This window comes from Chiloscyllium plagiosum, unplaced genomic scaffold (assembly GCF_037043375.1).
Source record: "Chiloscyllium plagiosum isolate Xiang-an unplaced genomic scaffold, Cpla_swu_hap1 HiC_scaffold_19, whole genome shotgun sequence".
Lineage (NCBI taxonomy): Eukaryota > Metazoa > Chordata > Chondrichthyes > Orectolobiformes > Hemiscylliidae > Chiloscyllium > Chiloscyllium plagiosum.
The window spans coordinates 46,159,682-46,181,111 of NW_028270157.1; the positions used below are offsets into that span (position 1 = coordinate 46,159,682).

At 40.7% G+C, this 21,430-nt stretch overlaps 1 protein-coding gene across 1 annotated transcript in view; it reads right to left on the reverse strand.

Moving 5' to 3' along the window:
- Positions 1 to 21,430, reverse strand: part of LOC122559599 (uncharacterized) — a 121,184-nt gene that overhangs the window by 36,834 nt on the left and 62,920 nt on the right. Inside the window, exons 9-13 of the mRNA XM_043709359.2 lie at positions 20,839 to 20,924; positions 14,125 to 14,255; positions 12,542 to 12,601; positions 8,612 to 8,678; positions 4,297 to 4,391 (exon numbers count right to left, since the gene is read on the reverse strand). Coding sequence (XP_043565294.2) covers positions 4,297 to 4,391; positions 8,612 to 8,678; positions 12,542 to 12,601; positions 14,125 to 14,255; positions 20,839 to 20,924 — 439 coding nt within the window. The remainder of the gene's footprint in view (positions 1 to 4,296; positions 4,392 to 8,611; positions 8,679 to 12,541; positions 12,602 to 14,124; positions 14,256 to 20,838; positions 20,925 to 21,430) is intronic.

A 21,430-nucleotide genomic window follows, 5' to 3' on the forward strand; every position in this document is an offset into this window, starting at 1 on the left:
TTAATGTTACTCCTACCAAAATGGATGACTTCACATTTATTAACATTGTATTCCATCTGCCAAACCTTTGCCCACTCACTCAAAGTATCTATGTTCCTCTGCAAAGTTTCACAGTCCTCTGCACACTTTGCTTTGCCACTAATCTTAGTGTCATCTGTAAACTTTAACACACTACACGTGGTCCCCAACTCCAAATCATCGATATAAATTGGGAATAATTGCAATCCCAACACCAATCCTAGAGGCACACCACTTGGTACTGATTGCCAGCCAGAATAACATTCTTTTATCCCTACTCTTTGCTTCCTGTTAGTCAACCAATCCTCTATCCATGCTAATATGTTACCCATAATGCTATGCATCCTTATCTTACGCAGCAGCCTCTTCTGCGGTACTTTGTTGAAGGCCTTTTGGAAATCTAGGTACACCACATCAACTGGGTCCCCATTGTCCACCTTGCTCCTAACATCTCCACAGAATTCCAAAAAATGTGTTAAGCATGACCTGCCCTTCATGAACCAGTTTTGCTTCTGCCCAACAGGACAACTTCTATCGAGATGCCTTGCTATTTCTTGCTTGATAACAGACTTAAGCATCTTCCCCAATACAGAGGTTAAGCTAACCGGTCTATCATCTCCATCTTTTGTCTAACTTCCTTTTTAAACAGTGGTGGCACATTTGCTATTTTCCAATCTGCTGGGTTTGCCTCAGAATCCATCAAATTTTGGAAAATTACCACAAGCTTACTTGCTAATTCTCCCACCATTTCTTTTAGTACCCAGGGATGCATTCCAGCAGGGCTAGGAAACTGGTCTATCTTTAGCTCCATTCACTTGCCCAACACTACATCTTCCATAATAATGATTGTTTCCAGATCCTCAACTACCTTCGTCTCTTTGTTAATCAGTGCCCTCCACAATGAAGACCGAAACAAAATACCTGTTCAATGCTTCAGCCATTTCATCATATCCCATAACTAAATGCCCCTTCTCACCCTCTAAAGGACCAAAATTTACTTTAGCCACTCATTTTCGTTTTGTATATTTACAGAAACTTTTGCTATTAGTCTTTATATTCTGTGCTAGTTTTTTCTCATGTTCTATCTTACTTTTCTACATAGCTCTTTTTGTGTTATTTCCCAATCTTCTACTTTCCTGCTGTTCTTGGCTACTTTGTATGCCTTCTCTTTCACTTTGATAGCCTCCCTTATTTCCTTAGACACCCATGGCAGGAGTCCCTTTTCTTACAATCCTTGCTTTTCACTGGAATATATTTTTGCTGAGCACTTTCAAAAATTGCTTTGAAAGTCCACAACTACTTGTCAACTGTCCCACCATAAAATCTTTGTTTCCAGTCTACTTTAGCCAAGGCCTCCCTCATTCTATTGTAATCTCCCTTGTTTAAGCACAGGACGCTGATATTGGATTTTATCTTCACACTCTCCAACTGTGTTCTAAATTCAACCATACTGTGATCACTCCTTCCAAGAGGATCCCTAACTATGAGGTCATTAATTATTCCTGTTTCATTACACAGGACCAGATCTAGGATAGCTCACTCCCTTTTCAGTTCCATTATATACTGTACGAGAAAACTATCATGGATACCCTCAACAAACTCTCCTCAAGGCTACCCTGACCGAGCTGGTTTGACCAATCGACATGTAGATTAAAATCCCCCATGATAATACCATACCATTTTTACAGGCATTAATTATTTCTTTGTTTATTGCCTGCCCCAATGTGATGTTGTTATTTAGTGGCCTATAGACTACGCCTATCAGTGACGTTTTCTTCTCAGAATTTCTAATTTCCATCCAAATGGATTCAAGCTTATTCCCCATAGAACCTACATCATCTCTCAGCACTGCCCTGGTGTCATCCTTGAATATTAGAGCTACACCACCTCCCTTACCTTCCTGTCTGTCCTTCCGAATAGTCTAATACTCCTGGATATTTAACTCCCAGTCATGACCATCCTGTAATCATGTCTCCTTAATGGCTACAAAATCATAATCATTCACGACGATTTGTGCCATTAACTCATCTACCTTGGTACAAATGCTATGAGCATTCAAATAAAGTGCCCTTCTGCTATATTTCTTACCCTCACAATTTCCAACATCTCTAATAATATCTCCTGAGTTATCCTTCCTTCTTACTTCTTCCATAGTCTGCCTTGAACTTAAACCCTCCTGCTAACCTGCTACTTACCTTTTTATTTACCATCATACTCCCTGTTGCCTTCCCTTTCCCCCAACTCACTTGGTTAACGTCCCAGTGACCGCCCTATTTATCCTTTTCGCTAGAACACTGGTTGCAGATTGGTTCAGGTGGAGACCGTCCCATCGGTAGAGATCCCCCCGCCCCCCCGGTTCCAAAACTGATGCCAAAGCCCCATGAAGTGGAATCCCTCTTTTCCACACCACTCCCTTAGCCACATGTTTACTTCCCTAATTTCCTTATCCCTAAGCCAATTTGCACGTGGCTCGGGCAGTAATTGGGAGATATGACCCTCGAGGACCTGTTCCTTAATTTTGTTCCTAGTGCTTGATAATCCCCAAAAAGATCCTCCATCCTAGCCTCGCCTATGCTGTTTCTCCCAGCGTGGACCACAACAACTGAATCATCGCCTTCCATCTCCAATATCCTTTTAAGCCAGTCAGAGATGTCCTCGAGTCATAGGGCTGTTCAGCATGGAAACAGACCCTTCAGTCCAACTCGTCCATGTCAACCAGATATCCAAAATTAATCTAATTCCATGTGTGAGCACGTGGCCCATATTCCCTCCAAACCCTTCCTATTCATATACCCATCCAGATGCCTTTTAAATGCTGCAATTGTACCAACCTCTACCACTTCCTCTGGCAGCTCATTCCATACAGCAGCATCCTTTGTGTGAAAAAGTTGCCCCTGAGGCCCCTTTTAAATCTTTCCGCTCTCACCTTAAACCTATGCCCTCTAGTTCTGGCCTCCCCCACACCAGTCAAAAGACCTTGTCTATTTACCCTATCCATGCTCCTCATGATTTTATACAATACAATAGACAATATACAATAGGTGCAGGACTAGGCCATTCTGCCCTTCGAGCCTGCACCACCATTTAATATGATCATGGCTGATCATCCTTAATCAATATCCTGTTCGTGCCTTATCTCCAGTACCCTTGATTCCACTATCCTTGAGAGCTCTATCCAACTCTTTATTAAATGAATCCAGAGACTGGGCCTCCACTGCCCTCTGGGGCAGAGCATTCCACACAGCCACCACTCTCTGGGTGAAGAAGTTTCTCCTCATCTATGTCCTAAATGGTCTACCCTGTATTTTTAAGCTGTGTCCTCTGGTTCGGCATTCACCCATCAGCGGAAACGTGTTTCCTGCCTCCAGAGTGTCCATTCCTTTAACAATCTTATATGTCTCAATCAGAACCCCTCTCAGTCTTCTGAACTCAAGTGTATACAAGCCCAGTCGCTCCAGTCTTTCAGCGTAAGGTAGTCCCACCATTCCAGGAATTGACCTCGTGAACCTAAGGTCATCCCTCAGCCTCTGACACTCCAGGGAAAACAGCCCAAACCTATTCAGCCTCTCCCTGTAGCTCAAATCCTCCAACCCTGGCAACATCCTTGTAAATCCTTTCTGAACCCTTTCAAGTTTCATAAGATCTTTTCTTTAGGAGGGAGGCCAGAGTTAGACACAATATTCCAAAAGTGGCCGAACCAATGTCCTGTACAGTCGTAACATGACCTCCCAACTGAGGATGTTGATTCAGGTCAACATCTCTCCCACATCTTGCTGTATCCACCCTGAAGTGAGGAGGTTTCAAGCTAATGCCCAGTTGTTTGCAGCGTGGGTAAAGGTGGAATTCAAACCCCAGCTGCCTATGCATACATGCCATCTAGTGGAGAGCTTCAGAATGGCATCTCTGGAGGGGTTTACTCAACAGAGGCATGGTCCTAAGTAAAGGTATAGAGGTGCTGGTGTTGGACAAGTTCATAAGTCACATGACACCAGGTCATAGTCCAAACAGGTTTATTTGAAATCACAAGCTTTTGGACCGCTGCTCCTTCATCAGATGTCATCTGGCGAACGAGCATCGCTTCAAAAGCCTGTGATTTCAAATAAACCTGTTTGGATTATAACCTGGTGTTGTGTGACTTGTGACCAGCTCCTAAGTGAAGGGGAGGTGCAGATAAAGGCATTTTTAAAAGAGGCTTTGAAAAGCATCCTGGGTCAGTAATATATTTATTAAGTTGCATTTAGAAAAGAGTTACATGAACGAAATACATAAAAAGCCTACCATGTGACTGCAAAAGGAAAGAACTGCTTCTCCATTGTCATCCTTTCCAATGGCAGAGATGAACAGTGGATTCAACCCTAAGCGACTTAGACAGTCTGAAAAACAGGAAGAAATGCAAACCTTGGTAACTGTGCAGTCAGCTCTCCCTTTACCCAAACTGTGGATGAAACAGGTCCATAAGAACACTTAAAGGGATTGATCAAGTTATCTTAGCAGTTGTTCATGTCTAACCCTGGGCTTCCTTTAAATGTTTACAAACTGTTCTCAAGGATTAAACCTGCAATGAGTAGAAAACTGTGTTTTCTGAGAAAAAAAAGAGTAAACAATGAACCTGACATAGAGAATGTTTCATTACAGTGATTCCTGACTCACCAGCATTAAATAATCCCAATCAAAAAGCACTACTACGATGATTAAAGTTAAGAAAAGCACAAATTTGTGTTAAAGAAAAATAAGTGATGTACACTTTCATTATATCTTTTTTCTTGTATTGCAGAGGGTGCACATATCAATGAACCAAACTGCCTGATCTACCAACCTTACCAAATGGTCTGTGCCATTTCTCAGTATAGCTAATTACACTTATCAATGGGAAAAGCAGTCATGAACTGAACTAAGCCATTCAGATTTCCTGTATTTCTGAGGTAGAGCCAGTGAGTGCTAGCTAAATTGAAACCCTTAAATCAGGCAATGGAGGGGTAAAATGTGGTTCATAAAGGAAATGCTCAAACTGCGATGACCTGTTTTAAGTGGCAATACCACAAAAAAGATGTGGAGCACTGGCAGGGAATTCCATCAGGAATTAGGTTAGCACGGTGGCTCAGAGATTAGCACTGCTGCCTCACAGCACCAGGGACCCAGGTTTGATTCCAGCCTTGGGTGGCTGTCTTTGTGGAATTTGCACATTCTCCCTGTTGTTATAACATGGGGTAAACCCTCCTGCTTAATTTAAACCAGCAACACAGAAAACATTTATCCCATGCAGTAACCTGTGAAAATTTGAGAGGCCAAGAACTATTTAAAATAAAAATTATCAACTTTATTTTTTAGAGTATAACAGTGAATAATTAACTCACAACTATTTACACCTCCTTTCTCTAACCTATCTTTACCTTCCCTTCTATAATACTAGTCCAATAAACTCCCAATTAAGATTTACAGGAAAGTTCAAATTTTAAAACCAGCCAGCGGCTGAACCTTCTCTCTATCTTCGTCAGTAGATTGGCTCTCCAGGTCAGTTTTGAGGTTTCTCTCTGCGCAAACTCCTTCTCGAGACAGGTATCTCTCAGAGAGTTCTGACTGGCAGCTGTTGGCCTGGTGGTAGTTCTCCTCCCAACGATTCAAATTTCCCTGGTCTTTTACCCCAAAGCGTTGGGTTGTGTCATTGGCTTTTAAGATTGTCTATATACTCAATTTAAGCTTGATTGGAATTTGGTATTTTTTCGGGGTATAATTTAAACTGATTGGTCGAATTCAAACCTGTTTTGTTGTTTTCAGACAATAAGCTACCCCAGTAGCTGTGTCTTATTGAGAACACTTGGTGCTGTCACTGCTAGCTTTTACTTTCTTGAAGGTATAGTACACCCACATCTTCAAAACACTGTCTGTGTGTGATTCCTCCAGGTACTCCGGTTTCCTCCCACAGATGTGCAGGTTAGATGGATTGGCCATGCTAAATTTCCCACAGTGTCCAGAGATGTGCAGGCTAGGTGGATTAGCCAAGGGAAATGCAGGGTTACAGAGACACAGGGTGTAGGTGGGATGCTCCTCAGAAGGTCAGTGTGGACTCAATGGGCTGAATGCCTGCTTCCACACTGTAGGGATTCTATGATTCTTCTATAAAATGACAGAAATCAGAAAGACCAACATTCTTTTTGCCTCCTAGTGAATGATTCAGGTCGTGATGGAAGAACGATGGGTATAAATCCAGTAAAGATCATACTGAGTGTAGAGGTGCACAGTAGGACAATAGCGAAATGAAGAGGAGGGGAGAAGGTGAGTTCTGTACAAAGCAAAAAGTTTACATCTAAACAGGACTGGAACAAACATCCTCACAAGCTTTAAACTGGATAGTCAGGGGATGGGATCCTGTGGGCTGATTCAAAGCACAAAACAGGTAACAGAAAATTAGCAAATGACCCAGAAAGATAGGAGGAACACAGGTTAAAAAAAATAAACAGCACAGGTGCTTGGCAGTGTTAAAAGATACATATGTGAATACAAGGAATATAGCTGACAGCACAGAATAGCTCATGGCAGAATGATACCACTGCTATTTCAGAAATGTGGCTTCACGAGAGGCCGGGATGGCAGCTCCATATAACTGGATGTAGGATTTTCGGGCATAATGGTGAAGAGGATAAAAGAAATGTGGTGTGTAGCTCTAGTGGTTGGGTTTCCTTTATTAACATGTCCAAAAAATGGAAACCAATATAGAAATGACTATGTACTAAATGAACCGAAAATTACTGGTTCAGTAATTTGAGTTTTTAAGAGTGAAATAACATTCAGTAACTAGAAATAACAGCTTCTTAGACCACCAGACATTCGCATTACTGTACCTCACAAACTCTAGTCAAGAAGCTGGAGTCAACTGTCTAAAGAAATTAAGAGATAATCATCTTGCAGAAGTATAAGTGAGCATCTTTTGACCTATTTACCAGACCCATCTAAAAAAATCAAGTGTATTCAACTGAGCAGAGATCAAGCATTAGATTCAATCACTTCAGATGATGAACTCTAGCCAATAAAAGGAACTCATCCAGCCATAATCCAAATCATGTAATTCATGGACCTACAATTAACTAGCAATGACCATCTTTGTACAAGTGGTAAAGTGCGAGAATGGATCATGTCACGAGTCAACTAACTTTCTTTTGTGTTTAAGAAATTGTTTTCCTCCAGGTCACAGGACAGAGCAGAAGAGATGCCAAAGAAGTAGGATCCCTAACATAAGGCACTCTCTCTTTCTCTATATCCTTCCTATAGGCAAGATCCCTGCCTGCCAACTGACAAATTGTGCACTGCAGTATCAACCTTCCAACTGTTGTCTCCATTAGAAACGGTAAATTTTCTCTATGCCAAACCTAGGTGGACCATTGACCTCAGTCTGAAATCATCGAAATGCATTCAAACATATACTATTGGTATAAACTGATACACCATAAACTATTAGCTTTTACTGAACTTTAAAATACTGCTTAATCTATCCTTCCAACTTGTAACTTGTGTGTGTGCATGTTGTGTACTCTTAAATGCATGTGTTTGATAATGTCAATGCATTTTAAAATCTTTTTTACTTAAGCTGAGTGTTAAGTACAACAAATACTATTTCCCTTTTTAAAAATCGGAAAGGAGACTGAGATATCTGCCATTTTTGGTTACAGAATGTTAACATTTAAACATCAACTAAATAGGCAAGCATATCCTTTTTAAAAGCATGGCTGTGTAGGCAAGCACTAATGGAAGCAAGGAATGAGAACATAAGCCTACTACTCTTCACCTAACCATAACACAGTACAGAACATCGGTTCAGCCTCAATAGAGTATTGTGTCAATTTTGCGCATCAGACCATAGGAAAGATGAGAAGGCATAGTAGTGCAGAAAAGATTCACATAAACAATCCCAGAGATGAAGAACTTCAGTTACATAGATTGCAGAGGTTGGAATGCTATTCCTTGAAAGAGATGTTTGAGAGGATAATTGATATAAGTATTCAAAACTATGAAAGGTCTGATCAGAGTAAATAAGGATAAACTATTCCCATTGGTGTAAGAATTGAGAACCATTTAAGGTAATTGGGAAAAGAAGTAAAGGTAACACTTGGGAAAACATTTTTATGCAGTGAGTGGTTATGACTGTATTGTATTGTATCGCCCAAGATATAGTGGAGACAGGATACATTAAAATATCCAACTGAGAACTGAATGGTTATCTGAAAAGCAGAATATGTAGGGACACTGGGAGAAGACACTCGAATAGCACAAGGGAAATTAGTCCAATGGAAAGTCAGTATATAGAGGCAAAAGGCCTTTCTCTGTGCTATATTAATTCTGTGATTCTGTCATGGCATTATTTTCTAATGACCTGCTCGATATTCCTTCCACGACCTTGAAGACAGATGACCTGTGTTCACTTTATTGGCGACAGTATCTGATGGACAATGTCATCAAATAGTGCTAAAAGACACTAATATCTCTATAACATTACCACAGGAGCATAAAGAAAAGATATCCAGTAGATTGTTTCAATTATTCCCATTAATTATTCCCTCAACATTCAATCAAAAAGGACCAAGAGATGACAAAACTGTACCTGCAAGGTTTCTGCCGACTCCCCCTATTGACTGGCGTACGGTACCACGGTTTGTGGATCCAGCAAACTACAATACAATAAAGAAACAGACTGCATTGAAACAGCAGATGTAACATCAAAGCCTACCCATTTTATTCAGGTGTCAGAGATGGCTTGGTGGTAGAAACTTCACCCCCAAGGAAGGCACGGATATTGTCGAGCCCTACTCTACAATTATGAACATTTGAATAAGGAGATGGGTAGACCATTCAGCCCCTTGAACCTGCTGTGCTACTCATTAACATGATTGATGATCTATTTGTGTTTCAAACTCTGCACTTCTACCTACTGTCAATAATCTTCGATTCCCTTACCCCAAATAAGAATCTATTGGCTAGTGCCAGAAAAATATTCAGGGCACTTCAATAAAGTCACCCCCTCAATTTTTCAAAACTCCACAGGAAACATGCCCAGTCAGTCCAACCGTCCTGATAAGCCAACCCTCTCATTCCAGGTATTAATTCAATAAAACTCCTCTGAACCACCTTCAAAATATTTACATCTTTCCCTGAATACAGTGACCAAAACTGCACACAGTTTTCAAGATGTGATCCCACAAATGTCCCATATCACTCAAGTATAACATTCTTACCTTTATAATCAATTCCTTTTGCAATAAGGGAGAGCATTTCATTCACCTTAATTACCTCATGTATCTGTACATAACTTACAGAGCTTCATACATTAAAGCATCCAAATCTCTGATTCTCAGAATTCTGCAGCTGTTTTCCACTGAAGTCATATGTTGCTATTTTTATTCTTTCTGCTGATGTGAACTATTTTCCATTTCCCCACATTGTACTAGACCTGACAAACATTTGCCCACTGCCTTAACCTTTCTAATTCATCTGCCAACAAATTTCTTTTACGTCCTCTTCACAACGTGCTTTCTTACCCATATTGGTGATACCTGCACATTTAGCTACTATATCTTCACTCCCTTCATTTAAGTCATTGACTTGACTGAAATATACTGATTTGGAGATGCCAGTGTTGGACTGGGGTGGACAAAGTTAAAAATCACACAACACCAGGTTATAGTCCAACAGGTTTAATTGGAAGCACACTAGCTTTCGGAGCGACGCTCCTTCATCAGGTGATAGTGTCCTGATGAAGGAGTGACTATCACCTGATGAAGGAGCGTCGCTCCGAAAGCTAGTGTGCTTCCAATTAAACCTGTTGGACTATAATCTGATGTTGTGTGATTTTTAACGAAATATACTGAGTGAGTCTACACGCACCGTCTCTCTCAGTCTGAGTCCTGTAAGCCTACATTCGCCCCCTTCCTCAGTCTATACTGAGTCAGCCCACATTCACTCCCACCCTCAGTCCAAGTCCTGTCAGTCTACATTCACCACCCCTCCCTCAGTCCAAGTCCTGTCAGACTAGATTCAAGTCCTGGGCCTCCTCCACTGCCAAATCCTAGCCACCCGATGGCTGGAGGAAGAATACCTCATCTTTCACCTTGAGACCCTCCAGCCACATGGAATCAATGTCGATTTCACCAGTTTTCGCATCTCCCCTTCTCCCACCTTCTCCCAAATCCAACCCTTCACTCAGCACCACCCTCTTGAACTTTCCTACCTGTCCATCTTCCTTCCCACTTATTTGCTCCAGCCTCCACTCGGACCTATCATCATCTACCCCTACCTTCATCTACCTATCACGTTCCTAGTTACCTTGCCCCAGCCCCATCCCCACAACCCCCACATTCCTGATGGAAAGCCTACATTCACCCCCTCCCTCAGCCCAAGTCCTGTCAGTCTACAGTCGCCCCCTCCCTCAGCCCAAGTCCTGTCAGTCTACATTCACCCCCTCCCTCAGCCCAAGTCCTGTCAGTCTACAGTCGCCTCCTCCCTCAGCCTGAATGAGTCTTTTTTTAACTGGCCAAAGATTTCTGTATTTTTATCGGAGTCTTTATTTTCCTGCCATCTCTAACTCTTCTTTATGGTTAATAGTTCAGGAGTTCTCTGTGAGATGCCTGTGCTCTAAATTACTTACCTATTATAGGTCTTGGAACTGGTGAAGACAGTGAGCACAAGTATCCTGCTCAATGCCACAACAAAAGTAAACTTCCATCCTGACAGGATGTCATTGACTCACCATGTGAAAGTATAGTTATTGTCAGGCAACAGGGCCACCAAGTGGCCAGGAGTGATTAAAACAGCACTTTATTCAGAGCTGGTTTTATTTGTAGTAATGAAGGAATTGCATTTTAGAAGGTGAGTAAGAATTAAAACTCTCCATCTCAGCTCAGGTCCTCCACTGAAAGCACTGAACCCGACAGAAAGTCACAGTTTGGACTGCAACAGAGTTTTCACTTGCTGAGAACTGATTCTCAGTAACTCTTGTTTTGATTTTGAATGTGAATTTCTAATTCACAAATTTCTAATTTGTCAAAACCATTAATGCCTTCTCCAAAATTTATTTTGGGGGTTGGAGTGCTCCATGATTAAAGTGCTGCTTGAATCACTGTGGCCACTTGATGGCACTGTTGCCTGACAATAAACACAAGTCCTTGCTGAAAAATGTATTAGTCTTTGAGGAGGTAATCAGCAGGGTAAATAAAGAGGAGACAGTGAATGATATATATCATTTATAATTTCCAAAAGGCATTGATAAGGTACCACACATACAACCCATGATGTTAGGGGTAGTATATAGTATTTACAGAAGTTTGGCTAACTAATTCAAGACAGAGTTAGAATAAAGGGGAGCATTTTCAGGATGGTAACTGTAAACCTGTAGAGTGCCACAGGGATCAGTGCTGGGGCCATAATTATTTATAAAGAATACTAATAATTTGGATGATGGAAGTAAACATATTATCACCAAGTTTGCAGATGACACAGAATAGTTGGAAGATAAGTTGTGAGAATAAACAAAGAGTCTATACAGGAATACTGACAGGTGAAGTGAGTGGGCAAAAACTTGGCAGATAGAATATAATGTAGGAAAATGTGAGGTTGTGCACTTTGGCAGGAAGAATAGAGGAGTTAAATTTTAAATGGAGTAAAACTGCAGAAAACTGCAGCAGAGAGGGTTTCAGGTTCAGAGTGAATCACATAAAGCTAGAATCCAAGTTTAGCAGTTAACAGAGAAGGCAAATTAAATATTTGCCCTTATTTCAAAGGGAATGAAATGTAAAAATATGGGAGATATTGCCAGAAGTTTACATGGCACTGGTCACACTACAGGTAGAATACTGCAAACAGTTTTGGTCCCCTGGAGGAGACATGTGCTGGCATTGGAGGCATTCAAGAGAAGGTTCATCCTGAGCATGTCGTGACTTTCTTATGAGGAGACGTTGGGTCTTTACTCACTGGAGTTTCGGAGAATGAGAGGTGACCTTTTGAAATACACGAGATTCTTAGATGGTTTGATAAGGTAGATGCAGAGTGGTGTTTCCCCTTTGTGTAAGAGCTGGGACCAGAGGGCAGAATGTTGGCTGAGGGCTAATAGATTGACTGATAGTGCAAAGAAATATCCAGCTCGTCCTCGAATAGCACCACGTGATCTTTTCCATTCAGATTGTTCAGTTTAACGTTGCTTCCAAAGGTAGACACTTCTGGCAACATCATGTTCCTTCAATACTTCAAACAAGCCCATTCATCCACCTGACTCCCTATCCCTTTCTACTTACAAGTTACAAAGAGGCAACAATGAGGTTACAAAAACCAGGAATAAAAATAGAAAATGCTGAAAATACTCAACAGGTTAGGTCGCATCTCTGAAAACAGAAATAGAGTTAATTCTCCAGGTCTGTGACCTTGTATCAAAACTGGGGAGGAGGGGAGGGGAAGGCATGAAAAAAAAAGGGGGATGGATATGATAGCATGGAAGGCAGGAAAGAATAAATGATAAGAAACAAAATATGCCGTGCTCACTTACCACCAGATTACCTCCTTTTGCCTTTGCAATGAAATCAACATTGCAGCCACCAATTACAACCTGTGGATGCACAGCAAAGAGGAACAGGCAGTCAGGGAGATGCACCATCAAGTATAAAGTATACTTTGATAAGTATAAATGTTGTCAAGTTTCAGTTCAAAAAGAGCGGCATTTTCTCTTCCGTTGTTCCTGACATTTTATTTGACGTTAAATTGATGTCAGAGTGACAGTATATAGCACTGTCTTGGCAGAACAGGCTGTCTCAGCAACTCAGCCTTTTAGGATTTTGTTTTTGAACTTCCTCTATGAAACAGCAAAAATATCGAGCCTCCTTACCACCACAAACGCTTACTTAATTAATGAGATTGGGCAACTTTTCTGCCTCACATCACAGGCAAAATGAGGAATGGAAAAATGTTACTGGTCCACAGCATATCTAAGGAATTCAAATATTCCAAGTCAGAAGATGAAACTGCTTCTTTGGATCCAAAATAATTTAGCGTCTTAACAAGCTTCAAAATATATAATTTTTATAATTGTCATTACAAAGTCTTACAAGCTGTCTTTTCAAAGGGATTACAATCTACATGCATTCCATATGACAATACCATCATTATGGACATTGCTGTTTTTCTGTGCCCTGCTGTAAGTGGAATCTAATTTTATAATTTGAATTATAATTAGATCTGCTGCAATATTTTTACAATTAACTGATTTACCATTGAACAACCCTTGTAAATAAATAAATAATTTATTATATAGGGGTTTTATTACTCAGTACTATGGGAACTTTCTTTGATCTTCCTGTTGATGTTGAGAGAGCTCGGACATGATCTGTTCCTAGACCTCTACGTCTGCAGGTCTGAAGAGACAGAGGAGGTGAACCCAACAGTAACAAATAACAATTACACATAGAGTTTACTTTTTAGGCTCTGGGGAAATAGAATCGATTCTTTTTTCAACTTGACCTCCCTCCCTCCCTCCCCCTCAATGAGAACATGGATTATTCCATAAAGTGATACCTGGAGATCATTAGACTGAGCTTAACATCACAGGACATTCTGGACTCTGCCTGATCCCAGACGTCTGAGAAAGCTTGCTGTGTCTCTTATTGAAGATATTGCCTTTCATAAATCCAGGACATAGAACAGATTCTGAACATTTTCTTCAATGTTGTGGGAGAAAATTAGACTGAAATCTCTTCAGCTTGTACATGCCTTTTCTGGAAGTATTTTCAATTGACACCAGTTTCTGGCCTGAGCTCTACAGGACAATCTATCAACTACTCATTCAGTAACTGCAACCAAAGTTTTGACTTAAAGCACACTTAAAAAGGACGAGTGTGTCACACCGTAACACTTGATCCAGACTGTATGAAAGGGAAGGAGATTTCATGCTTTCCTCTTTGTTAAAAGAGGCGGACTCTGTGTTAAAAACTGGATTTCTTATGGATCAGGACAACTGCAGACAGTTTTAATGGCTATCAAGTGCTTCAAGGTAGTGACGTTTTTTGTGAAATTATCATGTTTGCTGTAGCATCGCATAGTGTTAGGGGAAAACAACACAGTCTGAACGTAACTTACCAGCCGTGCAAAGGAATCCTTCTTTAACCTTGATGGCTGTGACAGAGTGCTGGACTTGTGGTGACACTGCCTGCTGAGGGCACACGCGATACGACTACCCACTTTTGCATTGTTCTTGATGAGAGCGATATCTTTTTCAGAGTTAAGGGTTGAAAATGTATCAAGTGCTATATGGCTCACCAAACCTAATCCTCCAGGCAGCAGAGAAACGTGGCCGAGCAGAGGCTGATAGCTAAGTTCAGTACCCATAGGGAGGGCCTCAACCAGGATCTTGGGTTCATGTCACATTACAGGTGATCACCATTGCACTACACACACACTCTCACATACACACGGACACAGGTACACACAGACGCACACACAGACACCCACACACACCCTTATAGACATACACACTCCCACATGCACCCCCTCACAGACTTAAGACACTGCACTCACTACACACACACACAGACACTTTCTCACACTCACAACCCCCACCCTAGACAGACACACACACAGACAGACAGACAAAGACCCACATGCACACATATATTTTGTGGGGTGAATTTGTACTTGCAGGGTTACATTGTACTTTGCTCAAAACCTACATGCATTCATGTCGAACTCTGAGCTCAAAAACTGCATGAATTTATGTAAAACTCTGTTATCTCACTTTTTAGATTGGAATCAATCTAAACATCAGGTCATAGACAGAGAACACAGGGGGCTAACACCTCCAACATATTGTCTAGCTATCACCATTGTTAACAGCTTACCCGAGAATGCAACTTTAAAAAAAAGGTTTTGTGATTTACACATGAAAGAAGTGAAACTATCACTGTATTCTAACAGATGAAAGGCTTAACAGACAATCAATTTTTCAATGTATAATTTCAGTAACATCACACTGTAAATTTTTGCTATAAATTCTGTGTTACGATCGAGCCCTCCACTATCACCTGATGAAGGAGCGTCGCTCCGTAAGCTAGTGTGCTTCCAATTAAACCTGTTGGACTATAACCTGGTGTTGTGTGATTTTTAACTTTGTACACCCCAGTCCAACACCGGCATCTCCAAATCATGACTGCTATAACATGGTAGCTCCATTCTGATGTAATCCATGTTCGGTGAAAATTGAGTAAGAGCAGCACCATTCAAACTAATGGGGCTGGAATCATGTTATAACCAATACATTTTATAAGTTCATGCTATAGAAACCTGAGCTACAAATCTTCTCAAAACGTGGTACCACTGTCCCCAATTTGTCAATCATGTTACAGTGAATTCACACTAATGAAACATGCGTTATAGCAGAATGACCTGTATTTGAATCTGTACTCTCAGTTACAACTTAACTCAAATATTGTGACACAGAAGTAGACTGTTTGACCCACACATCCATGACAGGAAAAAACCTATTCAGCCTAAACACCAGCTCTACATCCGTAGTTTTGTGGGTTATAGCACCTAAGCGTACATTTTTTAAAAATGAAATGGAAGTTCTTGCATCTATTTGTACATTTAACATTCTCACTTTCTAGAGGGTTAACACTCCCTTTACTTATTCTTTTCCTTTCTAATATACTTGAAGAAATTCATGTTATCTTGACAACAATGTCATGAATCTCCTCTGCATTCTCTCTCTAGTGCAATCACATCCTTCCCTTAATGCAGTGACCAGACCCACATGCAATAACATGGAGATAACTTTCAATTTCTTTTTTAAAAAACAGCCACAGCATAACCTTCCTGTTCTTAAATTCTATGCGTCAGCTAATGAAGTTTGGAGCCAACTTGCTACTTGCTCTTGGCTTTCATGTGGAATCTTGTCAAAAGTTTTATTATAATCCAAGTGGACAATGTCTAACACTGTGACCTCATTGACCTATATAAAAGCAAAATACTGCATTTGTAGGAGATAGAGTTACAAGGCATGGAAACAGACCCTTCGGTCCAACTTGATCATGCCGACCAGATGTCTGAAACTGATCTAGTCCCATTTGCCAGCATTTGGCCCTTCCTATTCATGTATACATGTTTAAATGTTGTAATTATACCAGCCTCCGCAACTTCTTCTGGCAGCTTGTTCCATACACGCACCACCCTCTGTGTGAAAAAGTTGCCCCTCAGGTCCATTTTAAAATTTTCCCCTCTTACCTTAAACCTATATCCTCTAGTTTTGAACTTATCGACCCTGGGAAAGAGACCTTGACAATTCATCCTATCCATGCCCCTCATGATTTTATAAACTTCCAAAAGGTCACCCCTCAGTCTCTGATGCTCCATGGAAAATAGACTCAGCCTCCACTATAGCTCAAACCCTCCAATCCTGGCAACATCCTTGGAAATCTTTTCTGAACACTTTCAAGTTTAACAACATCTTTCCTACAGCAGGGAGACTAGAATTGAGCACAATATTCCAAAAGTGGCCTCGCCAATATCCTGCACAGTCTCAATATGACATCCAAACTCCTATACTCAGTGCCTTGACCAATAAAGGGAAGCACACCAAACGCCTTCTTCATCACCCCGAAAAACCTGCAACTCTGCTTTCAAAGAACAATGAACCTGCACTCCTATGTCTCTTTGTTCAGCAACATTCCCCATTAAGTGTATACACCCTGCCCTGATTTGCTTTACCAAAATTCAACATCTCAAATTTATCAATATTAAATGCCATCAAGGTCCTGTCGTACTCTGAGGTAACCTTCTGTCCTGTCCACTACACCTCCAATTTTAGTGTCATCTGCAAACTTACTAACTATATCTCCTATATTCAAATGCAATTTATTTATATAAATGTTGAAAAGCAGTGGACCCAGCACTGAACCTTGCAGCACACCACTAGTCACAGGCTTTTGTCCAAACAACCACCATCCACCAACACCCTCTGTCTCCTACCTTCAAGCCAATTTTGTACCCAAATAGCCAGCCTCCCTCTGGATGTTTCAAGTGATCTAACCTTGCTAACCAGTCTTCATGCAGAACCTCATTGAATGCCTTGCTGAAGTCCATGTACAGACAACGTCTACCACTTGTCTTTCATTAATCTTTTTTGTCACTTCTTCAAACTACTTAATCAAGTTAGTGAGATACGATTTCCCAGGCACAAAGCCATGCTGACTATCCCTAATCAGTCCTTGCCTTTCCAAATGCATGTAAATCATGTCCATCAGAATCTCCTCCAACAACCTACCCACCACTGACGTCAGGTTCACCAGTCTATAGTTCCCTGGCTTTTCCTTACTGCCTTTCTTAAATAACGGCACCACTTCAGTCTTCTAGCACCTCACCCATGACTATCGATGACACAAATATTTCAGCAAGAGGCCCAGCAATCTCTTCCCACACAGTTCTGGAGTACACCTGATCAGGTCCTGGGGATTTATCCACCTTTACATGTTTTAAGATGTCAAACATCACCTTTTCTGCAATATAGACACTTCAAAATATCACTTTATTTCCCCAAGTCCTTTAGCTTGCAAATACTTTTCCACAGTAAATACTGAAGCTAAGTACTCATTCAGAATCTCACCCATCTCCTTTAGTTCAACACACAGCCGGCCTTGTTGATCTTTAAGTGAACCTATTCTCTCCCTAGTTATCCTTTTGCCCTTAATGAATCTCTTTGGATTCTCCTTATCCATACTTGCCAAAACTATCTCATGTCTCCTTTCTCCCCCTGTTGATTTCCCTCGAGTATACTCCTACTTCCCTCGAGTATACTCCTGTAGGAATCCACTCAATCCCAGCTTGTCTGTACCTGACATAAGTCTTTTCTTGACCAGAGCCTCAATTTCTCCAGTCATCCAGCATTCCCTACATCTACCAGCCTTGCCCTTCACACTAACAGGAATATACTGTCTTTGAACTCTAATTATCTCATTTTTCAAGGCCTCCCGCTTTCCAGCCATCACTTTACCTGTGAGTAGCCTCTCTCAATCAACTTTTGAAAATTCCTACCTAATACCATCAAAATTGGCCTTACTCCAATTTATAACTTCAACTTTTAGATATGGCCCATCCTTTTCCAACTGTTTCAAAACTAATAGAATTGTGATCCAAAGTGCTCTCCCACAGATGCCTCAGTCACCCGCTGCCTTATTTCCCAAGAGAAGATCAAGTTTGGCACCTTCTCTGGTGGGTACATCCACATACTGAATAAGAAAAGTTTCTTGATCACACTTAACAAATTCCTCTCCATCCAAGCCCTTAACACTATGACAGTTCCAGTCTATGTTTGGAAAGTTAAATCCCTTACCATGACCACCAAGTTATTCTTACAGATATGAGATTTACTTACATAGTTGCTTCTCAATTTCCTGCTGACTATTGGGAGCTTATAGCAGAATTCCAATAATGTATTCATATCTTTCTTATCTCTCAGTTCCACCCATATAACTTTCCTGAATGATCTCCCAGGAATATTCTCCCTAAGTACAGATGTAATGTTATTCCTAACCAAAACCGCGACTCCCCCTCCTCACTATCTTTACCATAGCATCTATACCCTGGAATATTAAGCTCTGAATAAATACAAAAGAAGTGTTGGAAAAACCCGGCAAATCTGGCAAGATCTGTGAAGACAGAAACAGAGCTAGTGTTTTAAGTTCAAAAATTACCGTGGTTTGGAATCCTCACTGACCTTCCTCCTTGTGACCTCCTCAAAAATTCAATCAAATCAGTCAGACACAAGCTTCCATTTAAAAAAAAAATGGAAAAGCATAGCAGGTCTGGCAGCATCTGAGGAGCAGGAAAATCGACGTTTCCTGATGAATGGCTTTTGCCCGAAATATCGATTTTCCTGCTCCTCAGATGCTGCCTGACCTGCTGTGCTTTTCCAGCACCACTCTAATCTTGACTCTGATCTCCAGCATCTGCAGTCCTCACTTTTGCCTTAACAAAATGATGCTGACTGTTCTTTATAATCCCTGCATTTCTAAATGCAATTTATACTACTTTTCAGAACGGTTTCCAATAATCTGCCTGTCATCATAATTAGATTTAGCATCTGTCTATTCATTTCTCCCTTTTTAAAGCAACACACCTGTAGCTATAGATGACTGGAAAATAATGCTGAGAGTTTCTATTATTTCCTCTCATGATTGGGATATAGCTCATCTCAGCCTAGCGTGAAACCTCAGATACCTGCTCAGCTTCAATCCTGAATGCTTCCTATACACTGGCCTAAAAAAAAGTTACATTGAATGTATTTTAAGAGCATTGCAATCTCCTGCACTGATATTATCCGGTTATCCTTATTTTTACTGCTCTATTGGTTATGAACTGCTCAGGAATTTGTCAACAATTTGCTCTTTATGTTGAGCTGCACAGATCATTTATAAATGCGCCATCACTAATAAGTTATGGAGGATTAAAAATGTAAAACTTTCAGCTTCTGAAAATGGTACCAGTGTTTCTTTAGTGTAAAGGAAAAGGATTGAGGATACCACAAGCTTTTAGTCAGTGCCGAGTAAATCACACAACATTCCTTGTCTTTTTTGCTGATTTTGCTATAAAGGGCAGAAACTTGGGGCTGGATTTTTGGACCCTTTGCTGGACATTTTTCAGTAGGGGAGAGAGTAGTAAAATATGTAAGGTGGCTAGCCAATCCCAAGACTGACCCCGATAATACACTAGGTGGACAGATGCGACAATTGGCAGCCTGATGGAGTTATGCCCTGGAGCAAACCCTCTGAGAGTATCTCCTCTAATCCCTCTCCGCCCTTAAACTTGAAGACTCTGCTTTCCCTGGAAACCCACCCCCTTCTCAGCCCCCATAGAATTCAGCCCTTGGTGATGGCTCTGAGTGGGACTGGCTTTTTGAAAACAGTATCCACTTCATTGTGTACCCTCCTATCATAGTTCCTGTTCCAATGTTGATGGAGATCAAGTATCATGGAAAAGGTGTAGTAGCTTCCCTTATCAAGTGGACCTAGACTTATATCCAATCTATAAATGGAGGGATGAAATTCTCCCTCTGCTCATTTCAATGAAACATGGATGGAATCCAATTCTGAATTGAGTTTCAATGACAGGGATTTATTTTCTGTGGAGCTAATTTTGAAGTAGCTTCTTAATTCCCAGCAAAAGATAAAGTACTTTGAGGGGATATGATTCGAAGCTAGCAACACTGACATGGGGCTGGTACAGCCGAACCAGGCAAATTGATCATTTAGGGAAATAATTAGACAATTAAGTGATACAAGTTGATAAATTTGAACTTACTGACAAAAGATTAAACAGTTTGAGTCACTCATATAACCCCAGAGTCTCTATAACATTTATTTCACCAAACCTAAAACTTTATTCAGTCTAACACAAAGAGGTACCAGCCCAAGCTCTGATTTGGTTACTCAGGAATCGTGAACATTAGACAATAGATATCTATCCTTAAAACTTCCAATAAAGTAAACCCTTTACTTCTACCATTGCTGCTGAAGCTAAAAATACATCCAGTATGCTGACACTAGTAAATCCATAAGGTATTTTTCATTTGAACTTTAACTATTGTGAGTTTCTAACATCACCCATGATCCTGCCAGGTGACTACCTAACAGGAATGACCATAAAAGCTCACCTAAGGGTTGAACTTAACTTTGCAAATCTTCAATTTGCACATCTGGATCCACTTAATTCTTGTGCGCTCGTGTTTTTTGTTCATTTGAATTAAATTTAAATCCTGTATAAGAACACTTGTGAAAGAAAATTGATTCAAAATATGAAGGATACTTGCAGTTAAGGAAAGTCCTTTGGTGAGCTCGTGAATTCTGGTTAGAATGAAGGGAGTAACTTCCTTGCTCTGAATACCTTTATTCCTAATGGTGGAGAATCAAAAAAAAAGCTCACTGTCACAATCAGTCAATCCAAGATCAGAAATGTCCAAACTGTTTGTTTTCCTGGTCACAACAGGGATCACATGTAAATATGTTAGCATATTTCTCAAAGTCAAGATTAGAGTGGTGCTGGAAAAGCACAGCAGGTCAGGCAGCATCTTTTTGCCCGAAACATCGATTTTCCTGCTCCTCGGATGCTGCCTGACCTGCTGTGCTTTTCCAGCACCACTCTAATCTTGACTCTAATCTCCAGCATCTGCAGGACCCACCTCCACCCATACTTCTCAAGGAGCTGAGGTGGAGAGATATTGGGGTTCTGATATAAGAATTATTCACTAATGAGTCAACAATGAGAAAAGGAATATTTTCTAAACCTGCAAACTGACAGAATTAAAAAAGAACGAGCAAATGAATAAGAAATATGAATATATTTAACACGTAGCTGCCTGGGATTTGAGGATCAGAAGCCTTTTCTGGGGACCATGGGA